The sequence below is a fragment of the Protopterus annectens genome, chromosome 8.part1, assembly GCF_019279795.1.
Source record: "Protopterus annectens isolate FY-2018-M chromosome 8.part1, PAN1.0, whole genome shotgun sequence".
NCBI lineage: Eukaryota > Metazoa > Chordata > Ceratodontiformes > Protopteridae > Protopterus > Protopterus annectens.
In genome coordinates this window covers 269429371-269447774 of record NC_056742.1, presented here as the reverse complement: position 1 = coordinate 269447774, position 18404 = coordinate 269429371, and the positions used below count along the sequence as shown (strand labels likewise).

The 18404-nt window shown below is 40.2% G+C and overlaps 1 protein-coding gene across 2 annotated transcripts in view; it reads left to right on the top strand.

Annotated features, from left to right (window-relative positions):
- Window positions 1–18404, top strand: part of CDK10 (cyclin dependent kinase 10) — a 957465-nt gene that overhangs the window by 148583 nt on the left and 790478 nt on the right. For both annotated transcript variants that reach the window (XM_044081866.1, XM_044081865.1), the window contains exon 5: window positions 12236–12317. In XM_044081866.1, the coding sequence (XP_043937801.1) occupies window positions 12236–12317 (82 nt within the window). The remainder of the gene's footprint in view (window positions 1–12235; window positions 12318–18404) is intronic.

Genomic DNA, 18404 nt, shown 5'->3' with positions numbered 1-18404 from the left:
GAAGAATATAAAAGGCCAGGAGACAGTCAAAAAATGATCAAGATAATTCAGTAAGAACAGTTAGGGTGCAGAAACACAGGTTCCCCCATTCCGACTTAAAACAAATAAAAATGTTTAACTGCTGTTGCTTCTCTTAAACAGCATTTTTAAATCATTGTGCTTTCCAAACAGTACTTTTTTGTGCTACAGAAGATACTGGATGCAGCTCAGGCAAACCTTCCCCCATGTGCAGAAGGTGGCAAAAGAAGAACAGGCACTGCAGATTAATAAAAAGCATGAATTGGGATTGATTAGGCAGACCTACAGAGGCAGAGAAACTCTGGAAAATCTGTACAAGGGAGCATTAAGATGGAATACTTAAGGTTAGGGAGCCTAGCTTAGAGGAGGGAAGAGAGGAGAGGGGATGAAATTTGCTTTATGTGAGGCAGCAGGTATTGCTCAATGACTTTGTTTTTATTTGTTTTATTTATTAAAATTTGATGCAGACAAATATAACAGTAAAATTCATCACTATGGTTTAGAAAACTAGGTGAGTAGTAAATAATATAATACTATATGTGTATATGTAAATATATAAAATAAATTTGGGACACAAAAGCCGGTATACATTATTTTTATTTGTTTGCACTTTTGTTGACTGAGTTAGTCCCTCTAGGCCAGTGACCACTTTTCTGGGGAGACCCAAGGTGGTATTCACACTGACTATTGGAAATTTGACCAATGCACTGGGGAACCTTCTGTACTCTTTGGAGGAGAGGAAGTGAAGTATTCTCTGGAGCTGCTAGGTGGTGTGAGAGGGCTACTACTGCAATGTTGGGAATTCTAAGATGAAGGTGAATGCATCAAAGATTTAGAGAGGAGCAGGAGAAAACCTACTGAAAGAGAAGGAGATGAAATAATTACTACAGAGTTAGAAGTTGGGGGACTGGAGAAGCAAGTGCTAGTAGATTTGATGAGCTAGGCAGAACCAAAGGAAGAAAGGGGAGGAAGTGAGAGAGCATGACAGTTTCAAGAAATTGAGAGGCTGGATATAGAAGCAACAGCTGGTGAAAAGAAAATACCAGAGGTATTCTCAGCTGGTGGAGTAGCCAGTTTTACGAGTTTACCTCTGCAACAGGAGTTTTTGTTAGACGAAACTAGAAGTTATGCAGTTGCAGCAAGGCAAGGAAGAACATAAGGAGGAACTGAGAGGAGACAGACAGTTGCAGTTTAACAGCCACAGGGAAGATGACCAGTGGTAAGAATAAAAAGTAAAAACAATGACTGTGTGAACAGGTTTAACATTATGGATTGTATTATTTTGCCACTGTGGTTTGTCATTAAAGACATAAGAGCATTAATTCCTGTGGGAGCTGAAATTTTTGTGAAGTGTCATTTGAAAGTTATAACTTGCTGGACAAATTTATGACTGAGACTGAAAAAAGAAATAAAGTAGCAAAATGGAAAGACAATTTATTTCAGAGCTTGAGACTGCAACTATAAAAGAAAAATATGCAGTTTAGGACTTCAGATATGGATGAACATGAATTATTTTTTTTTCCCTTTCACTACAAGTATGTGAAGTTACAAAAAGTATGTGATGAAAGACATGAATAGACTGTGGTTTGGGAAGTCTGGGTAATAGATGTTAAGGAATGGAAAATTCAACATATTTGAAACACAATAATTATGAATGGTAAGAGAGGATTTATTACATAATGAAGTAAACATAAAGCACATGTCTATATCAATGAAAATCATTTGGTACAAGACTGTAACAAACAAAGGTGTAGCAGATGTGGGGAAGGGGATATATAGCAAAAAAGTATAATCCTGTTTGTAGAAAATGTAAATAATTTGGACAGTTCTGGTTTTACTGTCCCATATTAGAAAGTGAATGCGCAGATGAGGAGGAAAGATCAGAAAAAAAGACAAGCAGAACATATTATTACAGAAAATGTTGAAAGAAAAGATGATATGGGGAAGGGGATACTGAATAAAAGTTAAACAATGAAGTAGTAGTTGGAGAAGAAATAAAAGTTCAAAGTGAGCTTATGAATATACACAAAGAGAACAGATTTGCAGTATTAGAAAGTGAAGAGGAAGCAGATGGAGACCTGGAGATAGGAGAAGAACTAGAACAAGATAGTGACAAACCAATTTTTGGGAGACTTGGAAAAAAATAAGACCTGAAAGTAAAAACCTTTAACAATGACATAGAGATTTTAGCAATTAAATGTGAATAGCATTACAAACAATAAAATAGGTTTGGTGGGTGGTGGTGGATTGCTGTAAAAAAATAAAAAAGGATTTTTTTACTAGGTACCAGAGGTAACAAAGAAGAAAAAGGGAAGAGAATACAGGCAGTATGGGGTGTGCGTGTACAAATGTTTTGGCAAGTAGGAAGTAAGACAAGTTCTGAAATATGAATTTTTATAAAAAATTAACCAATAATAACAGTAGATGTGATAGTAGGGGTACCAGGAAAGATAGTGATATGTAGTATGAGAATTAGGTAAATATATACAAGATTAATGATAATATGATTGATAGAAAAAACATTAAAAGAAATCTAAAAATTTGTGTTAGTAATTATGTCAAAAATTATGTTAACTGTAATGTGAGGAAAGAAAAGGAAAATAACACAGGATGTTAAGATGTTAAAGGGAATGAATAAAATGCTGACATTTAAAAGTAGGGAAGAATAGAGAAAGGACATATAATAGGGGATTTTTAAGAGTGAAACTGATTATTTCTATCATGTTTTTAGTGTAAAATAAACAATGAGGAATACAGATGGCAGAATTTTCAGATCATAGACCAGCATGGGCTAGAATAGAGGAAGACAGTGAAATAATAAAAGGGGGAAATGGGATAGAAATTAACTACAGTGTTTAAAAATCAGGAATAAATGACAAGAGAAAGTAATATCATGGAAAGATCTTATGACAATGAGACCATTTTTTAAAAACTGGGTACAGTGGTGGATAATGCATAAGCAGAAGTGTAAAGATATGTTTAGAAGTGGAAAGAAACATTAAAAAAGGAAATAAGATAAAATGTAAAGAAATTGTATAAGAAAAGGGATGTATGAAAAGAAAATAGAAAAAGTAAAACTGGTGTTATGTAGGCATTTTTTCTGAAAGGAAAACAAAGAGAAGATATGGAGGTGGCTGAAATTCTGTAGAGAAAATGTATGAACAAGAGCAAGTAGATGGGCAAGAAGAATGTAAGGGGAAAAATATCTGAATAAAGCAAAGGATTACTTAGAAAATGACATAGCAATAGAAAAAAAATAGAGAAAGTGATAAAAGAAGATAAAATGAACCAGCACCAGGTTTGGATGTTGTAAGTTAATGATTATTATAAGGAAGTGAATAAAGACAAAGGATACGTTTTTCTAAAAATATTAAATGAATGGATGGATGAAGAGCAGTATAATGGAAGAATACTTGTCAAAGTGATAAAGTTTATATGGAAAATGGATGAAAGAAAAGATAAAACATTGGAGGCCTATAACACTAGAGATACTGACAAATAAAATATTTATGAAAACACTACAAAAAAGGATGGAGAAAGTACTGGGTGAGGTGACGAGAAGGGATATATAGTAAAAAAGGTAGAGAAGTGAAAGATATGATAATTATAGTGAAAGAAATAGTAGAGATGATACTGAAAGAAAATAAAGAAATAAAACTGAGAGCGTGTGCCATAAAGCAATGTTGCAGATTGTAGAAGCATATGGCATAGGAGAAAATATTAATGTAATAAAGAAATGTTATGAAAATTCATGGGTACAAGTTATGATTAAGGGATGGGAAAGGGTATTAAGAAATGAGTAAAACAGGAATATGCCCACTGAGTATGTCTTTATTTGTTAATGCAGTAGTACAGATGTTAATTTATGAAATGAGGGAGGTAAGATGTGAGATGGAAGGAAGTGTTTTATATTATGAATATGTACAACATACGCATATTATTTAACTCTAATAAAAAAGGGATGGATAAGTGAGTGGTAAAAAAAAGATTAAAAAAAATGTTATAAAATTGATCTGCAGTTAAACAAAATGAAGTGAAAGGGATTTGGTGATATAAAAAATGGAATATATTTCACAAGAAAGGAAATAAAGTTTTGGGAAGTAACATTTGGTGAGTTTGATGACCTGAGTTGTCTTGTTGGGATACAAGGTCTCACCAGCTGCTTTTAAATAGGCAATACCAAGATTGTGCAGAACACAGAAGGTTATTTTCAAGATTTTACACATGCAACAAAGTGTAGAGAGATGGAACTTCAGAGTCTGTGGGAAAGCTAGGGGCGCTAATGAGGTATGAGAGAAGACTCAAACAACTAACAAATGAGCTCTAACAGAGCGATATGCGGATGATAGAAGATACAAGAGAGTAGACATAAAGTAGATAGGAAGCTGCAGCAGACAGGAGGACAAGGTCCAGGAAGTCATGGCCAGAGGTGGTAAAATGGGAAGGCAAAGGGAAGGTAAGAGTAAACATAGGAGTAGAGAAAGTGCAGTAAAGACATGCCTTTAGATAAAACCAAGGCAGATTATAGAGGATATCAGGCAAGGCCTTCAGGAGTAGGAGTGACCAAGACACACAGACACTAGTTACAAGACTGTGATAGACTGACCAGGAGAGAGACAACAGCTTTGGAGACGACCGAAAGGGAGGAGTAGTTCAATTTTGGTTTTAGGTTTATAAGTGGCAAATCAAACACAAAAGCAAAAAGGCACTTGTACTGAGACTGGAAAGAATGAATGTGAGCAACTTAAGCATAACACAAGTTTATTTATCCACTTTTCATCTGAAGGGCTTCAACAGAAAAAAATTACATTCAAATGCAAATCTTTTTATATAAAAACATAATTAAATCGCAATTCAGATGTTCAAAGACACAAACTGTTAAAAACAGAGAAAAAAATACAGGGAATAATCATTGTCTCCGCCATAACATTATATAAGTTTTTTGACTTTCATTCTTCTGTCCTTAAGAAAACACTTAATATTAATCACCTCGTTTGAACCAGGTTCTTGGTCAGCTTGTAGCTTGATCTGCCACATAGTTTCTTTTTTCTCTGTAAAATTATTGTGGTCCACCCCTCCTTTATCTAGTGGTACTTGTTCCAACACACAAAAAAGGAATTTGCTAAAATTCTTACAGCGACACTGTACTTATACAAAGTGTTATCATGACTCTTAGTTTTTAAAGCTCCTTTATCTTTTTATTGAAGGCTCTTGAGGCCATACCTAAGACTTCACATCCCATGCATACTCTGATATAAACAATTCTAGTAGAAGTACAAGTAAACCTCCCAGTGGCTGTCAGTACAGTGTTACCACATAATAACATAACATAAATACTCTCATATATATATATATATATATATATATATATCTGCAGACAGTACAGAATCCTCACTTACAAGTGCCTTTCGGCCTATCAGTAAGGGTAGGTTTAACCAGAGTACTATCATGCTGTAATAAAGTATTCAACTTAAAATTCTTCTTGTAAACAAACAAAGGTTTCTCCCCCATAGCCTTCTGTAAATCTACATTGCCTTTTATAATCTGCCAATTGTCCTGGATTATCTTCTTGATGTCAAACTTGTCTACAGACATATCCAAAGCACAAACTAAACTGTTATTAACATTTCTATTTCTAGTAATAGTGGACAAGATGTTCTTCGTGTTTCACTGTTGCAGTCATAACTGTAGGGTGTTCCTGCCGGCAGGCAGCCCGAGGTCGGCCAGAATCACAAAGTCTGGGTCCGGCGTCGGCTGTAGAAGCTAGTACACTGACGTCAGTACGCTCTGGTACATAGCCCTCAGCCGACGCCATCTTCTCCAGTCTTTCTTGCCGTGCGGTGGAAAGCAGCTCGCAAGTCGTTGGTTGGCGATTTTCGAACAGCGTATTTGATTGTTGTCGGTCCGAAGTTCTTACTTCTCTTCTCAAAGCTAAGTATCCTGTTGGGGAATCTTTTTCTTGTTCCTCCGATGTCAGAAAAAGTTAATAATTGTATAGCGTGTGGAAAACAGATACCTCATAAAGATTTCCACTCTTACTGTCTAACCTTGCTTAGGCCCTGACCACAACGTTTCTTGTTGTCGGTTCTGTGCCAGGTTCAATTCTCGCACTATTAAGCGTCGGTACGACTGGGCTTTAAATTACTTTGGCAGACGCTTTAATTATAGAATGCCGTCGGATACTACCGGAATTCAAAAGAAGCGCAAAGACAAGGACAGGCCTCTGAGGTCCAAACAAGATTCGTCGCAGCTGGAGCCAGCGTCCGGTTCGGCTGTCGTCAGTGAGGCGCTTTTGCAGCCCCTGTCGTCCGCCACTTCTGAACCGATAGCCGATACGGACTCCCATGGGGAGCCATCAAGGCCTATTGTTTTATCCGCTGCAGGACCTTCGGACGTCGCTCCCTCAGATGGGTCCGGAACCGCTGTGCAGGTACCTGCTTCTGAGGGGGTATTCAGGCCTACTCACATCACTATATCAAAGACAAAGGCAAAGTCTAAGACTCCAGTTAAGCCTAAAGTTTCTGCTCAAGTTACTTCTGAATCTACTCCCAAGACACAGAAGCAATTACTAAGGATGGCTGAAGATTTGCTTACAATGATTAGGGGTTCTCACCCCCCTCCAGAGAAAAGGCCTCGACAGGATGTTCCTTTGGATTCCTCTGACCAGGCTTCTGTATCTTCTGTTTCTTCCTCTGATCAGGAATATTCTTTTCCTCCTTATGAGGATTCGGATGCTGAGGATTCCTTGCCCTCTGCCTCTCCTCCTGAGGATTTTTCTTTTGGGGAGACCTTACATGAGATGAGGGAACATTTTCATTGGGAAGGTCAGGATTATTCTGCTTCCAAGAAGAGGCTTAGGGAATTCCTTCTTCTTCCTCAACACAGGCCTTTAGCTATTCCTCCTGTTCTTGATATTGTGGATGATGCCTTTTCTGAGGCTAATTTGAATCCTGATTCCATGCCCCCTGCTCCTTCTAAGCCTGATAGATTTTACAGGGTCCCTGATTCTCATTTATTCTTATTTAAGAACCCTTCTGCGGATCCTGAAACTATTTCTCAGGGTTCTAAGGCTGCTAAGGTTGCTTCTTCCAAAAATCCTATTCCCTCCGAGAAGGATTCTCGTGCCCTAGACAGGTGGGGTAAAAAGGTATATACCTCTGCTACCCTTTCTATTAGGGCTTTAAATTGCCAGTTTCATATGTTTAAGTATCAGCAATTTCTTTTGTCTGTTTTGAAGCAAAAGCTTGCTACCTTTCCAGCATGTGCAGAGGATAAGGAATTACAGGATGTATTGCATGCAACTGAACAAGTGAACAAGCATAGTTTACATTGTGGTTTTGATGCTTTGGAAGCTTCTTGCAGGGCCGCAGCCTCTGGTACTGTTATTAGGAGACATGCCTGGCTTCGTGAACAAAGTTTGCCAGAACAGGTTAAGGCTAAGCTTTTAGATGCCCCTGTTCAGCATGATGTTTTATTTGGATCTAAGGCTGAGGAGGTTATTAAAAAGATGGAAGAAAAGGCAAAATCTATGCAGACTGTGAAAGATTTCTTACAAGTTCAGCCTCCTAGATTTTCCAGGAATTGGCCCTCCAAAAAATTGGTCCTTTCCCACGTCTGACAGGCCTCAAAGGGGAAGATATAGACGCTCCAGAGGTCGTGGTCAAGCTCAGGCCTCATACAGATCCAGACAATGGACTGCTTCTTCACCTAGAAGGGGAGAAGACCGATCCCAATCTCAAAGGAAACAGACTCAATGACTCTCTCGGTTGGGCTACAGGACCTCCTTACCTGGATGCCCCTCTCGGAGGAAAGCTTTCTCTTTTTTACAGAAATTGGGCTTATATTACCCAGGACAAATGGGTATTGGACGTGATTTTAAGAGGCTACAAGTTCCATTTTCATACTCTGCCAAGGGTTATCGGTTGGCCGGATCTGCCAAAACATCAATGGTCAGAGGCTTTAAATCAAGTGGATGCTCTACTGGCCATAAGAGCCATAGAGCCTGTTCCTCTCTCAGAAATGGGAAAAGGCTTTTACTCAAGACTGTTTCTGGTTCCAAGAAAACAAAACTCATGGAGACCTATTCTGGACCTTTCAGTGTTAAACACCTTTTTGGAAATTCCAAAATTCAAGATGCTTACTCTGCAACAACTGATTCCAATGCTCTCCCAGGACGCTTGGATGGTGACATTGGACCTAAAGGAGGCCTACTTACACATTCCCATCAGGCAGGAACGCAGGAAATTCCTCAGATTCAAGGCAGGCTCGAGGCACTTTCAATTCTCTGTACTGCCCTTTGGTTTATCTACTGCTCCCAGGGTTTTCACCAAGTGCCTGGCCCCAGTAGTGGCTTATTGCAGACTTCAGGGGATTCAGATTTACCCCTATTTGGACGACTGCCTTATCCAGGCAGACAGCAAGGATTTTTTACTCCAACATCTGGATTTTGTTCAACGTCTTCTCCTTCTACTGGGATTCTCAGTGAACATAAAAAAGTCACAGTTGATCCCTTCTCAACAAATTATATTTTTGGGAGCCCTCCTGAATACAACCTTACAAAGGGCCTTCCTCACTCCAGAAAAACAAATACAGCTGGCTTCAATTTTCAAGACCTTGGCAACTTTAACTCAGCTCACTGCAAGGAAATTCCTGCAGGCACTGGGCTACATGGCTTCATGCGTTCTGTTAATCACAAATGCAAGGCTTCATATGAGAAAGCTTCAATGGTATCTGAAAAGTGTATGGTCACAGCATTACCACGATCTGGACACTATGATTCCTCTGATCCCCTGCCTCCAGAAGGAGTTCCTTTGGTGGTCCAGGGTGTGTGCTTTAAACGAAGGAAAGCCTTTTTGTCTACCTCAACCCTCTCAAATCATAACCACGGATGCCTCGGATTATGCATGGGGAGCACATTTTCTAAACAATTGCCAGCAGGGAACCTGGACAAAGAACCATCTTCACTGGCACATCAATCTGAAGGAAATGTTGGCAGTTCAAAATGCTCTTCTAGCCTTCAAGAACCTTTTGCAACCAGGGCCTCTTCTAATTCGTACAGACAACACCACAGTCATGTGGTACATAAACAAGCAGGGGGGGCTCTCATTCATACCCCCTTTGCAGACTAGCTATGGCTTTATGGGACACGGCTCTAAGTCTGAATCTGCATCTTCAGGCTCAATTCATTTCAGGAAAGCAGAATCTGTTAGCAGACAGCCTAAGCAGAAACATTTTGGATCCTCACGAATGGATGCTAGACGCCAACTTATTCAACAGGATAACTGCAGTTTGGGGGTGTCCCCAGATAGATCTGTTTGCATCCCATCTCAATCATCAGCTGCCTCTCTTTTGCACCAGGTCCTTCCACAAAACAGCTTGGAAAGTGGATGCCCTGACATTCAGTTGGAGGAACCTTTCGGGATATGCCTTCCCTCCTCTTCCTCTTCTTCCTCGGGTATTACTGAAGATAAAACAGGACAAGCCCAAGTTCATCATCTTGATTGCTCCAAATTGGCCTCGACAGTTTTGGTATCCAACTTTACAGCATCTGTTCTTGGAACCTCCTTGGATCCTTCCTCTGTACCCTTCTCTTCTGTCCCAGCATCAGGGTCAGATGCTACATCCTCATCTCAAGACCCTTTGCCTGGCAGTTTGGCTCTTCAAGGGAATTTGATTTCTTCTAAGCTCCCCAAACAAGTTTTGGATGTTCTTGTAGAAGCTAGACGGCCTAGCACTAGGAAATCCTATGCCTCTAAATGGAAAAGATTTTGTATTTGGATGCAGGACCGAGGCTCTAACCCTTTTGTGCCTGATCTCTCGTCTATTTTGCTTTACCTTTCAGATCTTTTGTCTAAAGGCCTTTCCTTTTCTTCCATTAAGATTCATGCTTCTGCTATTTCTGGTCATTTCAATACTGATCCTTCTGTTTTTTCTCACCCATTGGTGAGACAATTCTTGAGAGGAGCTAAGAATTTGAGGCCTCCTAGGACCCCTCCTGTTCCTGCCTGGGATCTTAACTATGTTTTGGAAAAACTCACTTTGCCTCCTTTTGAGCCTGCTGCGGCTTCTGATATTAAGTTTTTATCCTGGAAGACAGTTCTTTTGTTAGCATTAACTTCTGCCAGAAGGGTTTCGGAGTTGCAAGCTCTCATGGCTGTGGAACCATACCTAATTTTCCATCAAGACAGAGTATCCTTGAGGACCAATCCTACTTTCATGCCTAAGGTGATTTCGAAAGTTGCTTTGAATCAGACAATTCACCTTCCTACCTTCTTTCCTAATCCCCAAAATAAAGGGGAAAGGATTTTGCATTCATTGGACGTGCACAGACAGTTACGATTTTACTTGGACAAGACTAAAGAGTTCAGAAAATCTAACCAATTGTTTGTTTCTTTTGCCTCCAGTTCTCTTGGAAAGGCTATTTCCAAACAAACTATTTCTAAATGGATTGCTTATGGAATAAGATTTTGTTACACTCATCATGGGAAACAGTTTCCAGGTACTGTGAGAAGTCATTCTACTAGAGCAGCTGCCACTTCTACAGCTTTTCTCAGAGGAGTTCCTACCAAGGATATCTTGGAAGCTGCCACTTGGAGTTCTGTGCATACCTTTTCCAAGCACTACAATCTCCCTTTGTATTCTAAGACCAGGGCAGGTTTTGCCTCTGCTGTTTTGCAGGGCCTTCTTGCTGCCCTTTCTTCTATCTAAGCCTCCTCCCTTTCTCCACTGCTTTGGGATTCCACCCTACAGTTATGACTGCAACAGTGAAACACGAAGAACATAGTACAGTTGTGTACACCTACCATAAATGTAGATGTTCGAGTGTCTTCACTGTTGCAGTCGGTGTTTCCCTCCCTCCTATCCCCTCTTTTTTCTCTTTTATGGTGTATTTGTGTTTCCTTGTTGGACTCATTTTTGGTTTATTGGGGATTTCTGACATCTGGGGCAAGAAAGGCTGGAGAAGATGGCGTCGGCTGAGGGCTATGTACCAGAGCGTACTGACGTCAGGGTACTAGCTTGTACAGCCGATGCCGGACCCAGACTTTGTGATTCTGGCCGACCTCGGGCTGCCTGCCGGCAGGAACACCCTACAGTTATGACTGCAACAGTGAAGACACTCGAACATCTACATTTATGGTAGGTGTACACAACTGTACTTTTTTTTGAACAATAAGAGGTCAGTGTAAAATAGGAGCAAAAAAGAAGCTCTTTTGCTTTTAACCTCAGATGTAGTAACAGCTAATACCGAATCAGTATAACCTTTAGCCAAGAACAAAGATGTAATGCATTTAATTTCATTATCAAATGTTATCTTCATCAGTTGTGACCCTGGAGGCTCAAATAAACTGTCCACAAGGAATGTTATTCTTTATAAACTTAGGATGATTGCTTTGCAAGTAACAGTTGGAAAATGTATTTTTTCTTAATACACTGCTTCTGGGTTTATTTAACATGCTCACTGGCTAAGCACATGACACATTAGTAAAACAGATAGCAAAAATACAGAAACTAGTACAACAAAGAAGGCACAGAAGAAAATCATAAAAAATAAAACTAATACAAATGCTAGTATGTGTTAAAAACTATGTAGAATACATTGTTTTTCCGAGACCTGTTAAAACTACTTGTGTGGAAGACTACTAAACCCCGTAAAATAGAAGATTCAGTAGGTGCAGAACTGGGTAGGAAGGTGATCCGATTCTTGACTGTTCCATTTGCACCCTAGGAACTTCTTGAAGCCCCAAAGAAGCAAAACAGATGGCCTAGACCAGATGGTATGAAACTAGCAAATCTGGTAAGGAGATGGGGGACCCAAACTTTCTAGAACCAATAAAGTAGTATATTACAGCAATATCAAAATTTGCTGTATTTGCATTGCCTTCACATGTTATTTTTTGCAGTTGTGGGATTTGCTGTTACAGGTTCATTTCTGACAGACAACCCAAAGGGACAAAACTGCAATCCAAACACTTTGTCTTTTGAATAGACTCCATCTACTGACTTGAAAGAGTTGTAAATTTTAAACTAACACTGTAAGTACATTTCAGATTGCTCTGGGTAATACCATGGCTGACAGAGGAAAGTGCTCAGTTCAATGGAACTTTAATAGGCCCAGTGCTGCTAGCAATTCATACAGAACGTCTAACTCTTAGTTGGCTGTTTTATATTAGATACTAGATCCTCAAGGCAAATAAGTTAATTCTTCTTTTTCTGACAGTATTTTCTTGGTAATGGGCTACTGTGAACAAGATCTGGCTAGTCTGTTGGAGAACATGCAGACACCATTCTCAGAGGCTCAGGTAAGCAGATTTTTCCATTTCATTTCAACTAGCATGTTTGTGTTATAGCTAGATTGATATATTATGTAGAAAGTAATTCAGGCTGTAGGGTTGTGGGATTTATAGGAAGGGAAAAAGAGAATAATACTTCAGTACTGGCTGTCAGGAAACCTAAGAATTTCAGAAGCTCAGGCTTTGTAATTGCAGCGCATAATACTCTCACTAAGTTGGTGTGAGGCTTGTCACATACTGTGAGAAATCAGATATTTTTCTAAAATCAAGAAAGATGAAAGCTGCAGCTCTGCTTCTGCTTTTGCAAAAGGCAGGTAGATTATTTTTTGAAGGAAGTGTGTGTACTTGTACGTGTACCTATAACTGTGTGTGGGAATAGTAGGTGATACTGGTATTACAGAAAGAGCTTACATTTGCTCAATTTTTAGTGCTATCAGTAGATTATTAGGACTGGTGGCAAAACAATTTGTTCATCTTTTCCTATATTTATTATATTTCACTTCCTTGTTATGTAGACTGAGTTAAAGGCCCTTTTTTAGCTTCAACCCATTATAAAACGTACAAATATGAACAAAGCACAAGTGATTGTACAGTGCCATGTTACAGAATCTCTGAAGCAGTGCACGTGTACCTTCTACATCCATCTTGGTCAGAGAAAGAGCCTGGGATTCAACAAGTTAACATCTGTGGCTACAAGAAACTCCAGAGAGATTCTGTCTCTGGTCTCAAAAAAAAAAATATTGCACTTTTAGTTGAGAAGAGAAAAGCATAGATTCTTAAAGAAGTAGAAGACTGAGTTCCAGATTTATGAGTCTGCAGAGTGAGAAAGCATAACTAGAGCTTATGAGGAATAATTTTATGTTCTCATGGGAAGATGAGGAAGTCATAGAAGAGCACAAGGTTCTTTTTTTAACACCTTTATTGATTTATCATTTGTGACTAAGGCACATTTACATTTATATAAAAGTAATCAAACTGTAGTAAGCTAAAATTAACAAACATTATGCTACACACATTTTGCTATATGTCATATAACCTAAGCAACATTACATAAATTATTCAATTCCTACCCCCTTTTTAAACAAGAAACATCTTTATTAAACCATCACTTACGACATCAGCAATCATACGTTTATATAAATGAAGACAAACCACACCGACACAATCCTAGTTGCAAACATTTTACATCACAAACCATATTAACACGCTCACAGTTGCAAACATTATACATCACTTATAATCTACTCAATCATTTTCAGCCAAACATTACATAACTCATTTAAGTCCTGCCTTCTTTTAGGTTCATAGGTAGGTACTAGGCTATCGGCCCAAGGGCCTACGTAAGCCTAGCCAACAAGTTTCCCTGGCTTATGCCACCCAAAAAAGTTATTTTCTTGTGCCACTGTCGAGCAAAGACACAGAAGTGACCCCCGGGGTGTATTTCCTATTTCCCATCCACTCATCAAGATTTTTCTTGAAGAGTGCTAATGAAGAACCTTGCTTGACATAGATGGGTAGCCTGTTCCAGAGTATGGGAAGTCTTTGGGACAGGAATCTATCCCTCCAGTATGTCCTGTTTATTGTGGTGACAAAGTTTAGGTCCCTAGAGCATGTAGCTCGGAGGGATTGGGATTTCTTTAGGTGTAGCATGTCCAACAGCTCTGGGTTTGACATAGCTTTATATGTTAGGCAGAGATCACCTCAGAGTAGGCGATATGCTACGGAGTAAAGCTGGAGTTTTTTGAGGCGGTCAGTGTAGGGCATTTGTTTGAGGCCAGTAATCCTTTTTGTGAGGTATTTCAGTGGCCTTTCCAGCTGCTGCAGATGTCTTGTGAGGTACATTCCAAAAGGGGCGTTGCATTGTATAATGGGTCTAATGAGTGCAGAGTAGAGGGGAACAATGGCCTCTTTTTTCCTGGATGAGAACCCTTTTATGATGAGGTGTGCTATATAGAAGGACTTCCTGACTACTGTGGCAATGTGACTATCAAAGGAGAGACTACTGCTCACCTGGGTCCCAAGGTCTCTTATCACACATTCGGTGTTAAGTAGATTGCTGCATATGTGGTAGTTCATGGGTACAGTTTTTCCAAAGGGGATGACACTACACTTTTTGGCATTGAGCTTGAGGCCATGGCTCTGACACCAGGCATCTGTCTCAGTGAGGCCCTTCTGTAGGATGTCCACATCATTTGGGGACTTGACTATGGCTCCTAGTTTGCAGTCATCTGCGAACTTCGTTAGCCAGAGGCCTTCTGTGTTAGCCTGTTCTTCAGAGAAGTAGATACCAAACAGGAGAGGTCCCAGGATGGAACCCTGTGGTACTCCAGTTGTCACTGCTTTTAGGTCAGATTTGAGTCTGCAGCTTTTACAGTGTGGGTTCTGTCAGTGAGCCATTTGGCAACCCATCTTCTGACATAAGGATTTATAGCTAGTTTAGTGAGTTTAGTTATAATTCCAGAATGGGGGATGGTGTCGAAAGCCTTGGCGAGGTCAAGATAGGCTGTGTGAACCACCTTACCCTCATCTACGGCTTTGGTGACTGCCTCAAAGAAGTCGATCAGGTTCAGGAGGCATGATCTGCCTTTCACAAACCCAAACTGGGTGGGATCCAGAGTTTGGAGGTTACCAATGTCTTTGTTTATGAGTTCCATGATGATACGTTCCATGGCCTTGCAGACCAGTCTCATCAGGCTAATAGGTCAATAGCTCCCGGGATCAGTGGTGGCTCCCCCTTTGTGGAGTGGGCACAAAGCCTGATGCAAGGCTATTATTGAACATGGTGCTTAAGTGGGGAGCCAGTTCATTCTGAAGATCGTGTAAAATGCATCCTAGGATGTTGTCCGGTCCCATGGATGCTGTATTTTTGGCTTTAGAGAGTGCAGCTTTTACTTGCGTAATTGTGATTACAGGGACTCTGCATTCTTCTTATATAGATGTGAGCCCTTTAGGGGGTGGGGGTGGGGTAAAGTTAGCACTGAACCTATCTGCCAGGATGTTGGCAATATCAGTTGGTTCTGTAATTTTTTGTCCTTGTACTGCGGTATCATTCTGGGCGATGGCAGAATGCTACTCAGGGCTAGGGTCATACCTACCTGGGCTACAAGATCGGAGAGCTCTTCCATGTTTCTTTTCATGTTCATGTAGTCCAGGGAGGTACGTCTCGGGTCATTCACACCAACATGGAGAATGACAGAGTCATATTTGTACTTGTTGTGGAGTGTCCTGAGTGCGTGCGTTATGTGGCGTTTCCTGGCACCCAACAGGCAGCTGACAGTAACCTTCTCCTTGTTTAGACTGGTGAGTGGGACATCAGTGTGCCTGACTATAGAGTCACCTATGACTAATGTGTTGGGTACGTTGTTTTGCCTAGTTGGCTGTGGTTGAGTGGCACACTGAGTCTGTGGGCTATGTGTTATTTGGGTTGTGCTGGGGGATGGAGGTTGCTTGCGTTTCTGCTTTGGAGTTCTCTGTTGCTTAGACAGATTATTATTGAGAGCCTCCACGAATGTTTTTGTGTTACTGTGTGTGGATTTTGGTGGTGTAGATTTAGTGAGACTATGTGATGAGTGTGGTGTGGTGCAAATGTTTACCTTCTCCTCATGACTGTCAAGTTCAGTCTTGGTTGGAGAGAGCTTTATATCCAGTTTGGCTAGATAAGTGCATCTCTCACAGGTTGTAGTGTTGGGTGGTAGGAGGAGAGGGTTGTCTGTGTACGAGGCAATTTCTACATTGCTTCAAGATGTCCAGATTCATCAGATAGACAGGAGAGAACACTGGGAGCTGACACTTGGACATGCCTGAATAAAAAAACTATTTTCCTCTAGATAAGTGAGGAAAGTGAGTACAAGAGCTGTTTTTTCTAAGCAAGTGAGAAAAGTAAGTACAAAAACTGTTTTCCTCTAGGTAATGAGGAAGGTTGAGTGCTATAGTAATTAGTAGCTTATTTAGTGCTTACAAGTCCTGAACAAGTGCTGAGCACGAATAAGCAAATTTAAGTGCTAAAACTAAGAATCTGTATCTGCACTAGATGAGTTACAGGACAGAAACAAGTGCAAATGCAGGCTTTCAAATCAGAAAGTTGAGCGAGATGGAAGAGATTGCCCAAACGGCCAATAACTACAATTTCTGGGCCAGAACCACTCCTTATGTGGTAGACAGGTTACCTAGTGCTTACCACTCCCACTGATAGGCTAGAAGGCTTCTCTCCAACACAGAAAGGCTTGGGGGGCTCAGAAGCTTACATGCAGACCTGTATCTGGAACACGTTACAGGAAAGGTAGGAAACAGGCTTACAGTTTTTTTTTAATACAGAAAAGTAGCAAAAACAGTAGTAAAAACAATTCACATGCAGTGCAAGCTAGCACACTTGAGTATGTAGTGATATTAGACCAAACACAGTTTAAAAATGCAATTAAATTAAAAAGGACTAAAAGCAAGTGCAGAAAGGGTTTATTACGTAGAATGTGGTAAAGAGATGGGACTGGGGAAGTGTCCCAGATCAAATCTACAGTGGGGCAGGCAACTGCAAAAGCCACCAAATTTAAACTACAAGCCAAAAATAGGGAGGGTGAGTGGGACAACAGAGATCTAAGCAACAACTAACAGTACAAACTCTAAAACCAAAAAAATATACTCAGCTCTGTATATTTGCAGATAGATTGGAAAGCAGTCTCTCAGAACAGGGAGACAACAGTTTCAACAGAGATCTAAGCAACAATTAACAAACTCTAAAACCAAAAAAATATACTCAGCTCTGTATATTTGGAGATAGATTGGAAGGCAGTCTCTCAGAACACATGTTCCAGCAATTAAATGCAGGCTGTTACTAACGGGTCTAATTTTATGCAAGTGATCCTTGAGTTAGATAACACACAAGCTGTAAAAAACAGTTATACCAACTGAAGATGGGGGGGGGCAGTTTCAACAGAGATCTAAGCAACAACTAACAGTGCAAACTGTAAAACCAAAAAAATATACTCAGCTCGGTATATTTGCAGATAGATTGGAAAGCAGTCTCTCAGAACAGGGAGATAACAATTTCAACAGAGATCTAAGCAACAATTAAACTCTAAAACCAAACAAATATACTCAGCTCTGTATATTTGAAGATAGATTGGAAGGCAGTCTCTCAGAACACAGGTTCCAGCAATTAAATGCAGGCTGTTACTAACAGGTCTAATTTTATGCAAGTAATCCGTGAGTTAAATAACACACAAGCTGTAGAAAACAGTTATACCAACTGAAGACAGTGGGGGGGGACAGTTTCAACAGAGATCTAAGCAACAACTAACAATACAAACTCTAAAACCTCATTCCTCCCCTATTTGTATTGTTCCCACAATTCCAATTTTTTCCTACGTAGTTTGCTCCTACCTTTTTCTAAAGGTCTCAATGCCAAACCCATTCAAGTGAGGAGCTGCAACACCCATATCCCCTCTAACTATATATACCAACTCTGAGATCACACTACAGTGGGGAAAAGGGCAAATTTGTGGAGTTGGCCAACTGCTTCCTTACCCTGGGAAAAATTCTGCAATTCATGAAAGTGAATTTTGACTGCTTCGGGTCGATGGAGAGGTGTTCGACATAAAGTCTTTTGACATAGTAATATAGACCTGCATCTCCAACAGTGTGTCCCAACTTTTGCCACCTCACTGCACTCCCAGAAAATATGTTCCAAATTATTCTTTCTTCCCCGTCACACCTCCAACATTTGCTATCTACCTGAGGAAAAATTCTCTGGAGTGTACTTGGGGTATAAAAACATCTATGTAAATATTTCCAAGCACAGATCCTAAATCTTTTAGATTTTGTTACATATTTGGGAGACATACATATATGATGTTCATCGTGTTTCACTGTTGCAGTCATGACTGTAGGGTTCTCCCCTGCCGACAGGCAGCCCCAGGTCGGCCAGAATCCCAAAGTCTGGGTCTGGCGTTGGCTGTTCAACCATGCTCCCTGACGTCAGAGTGCCAGGAGTACAAAGTTGACAGCCGACGCCATCTTCTCCAGTCTTTCTTGCCGTGCGGTGATAGCAGTTCGCATTTGCCGGTCGGCGGACTCCTGACGAAATTTTGCTGATATACTTCT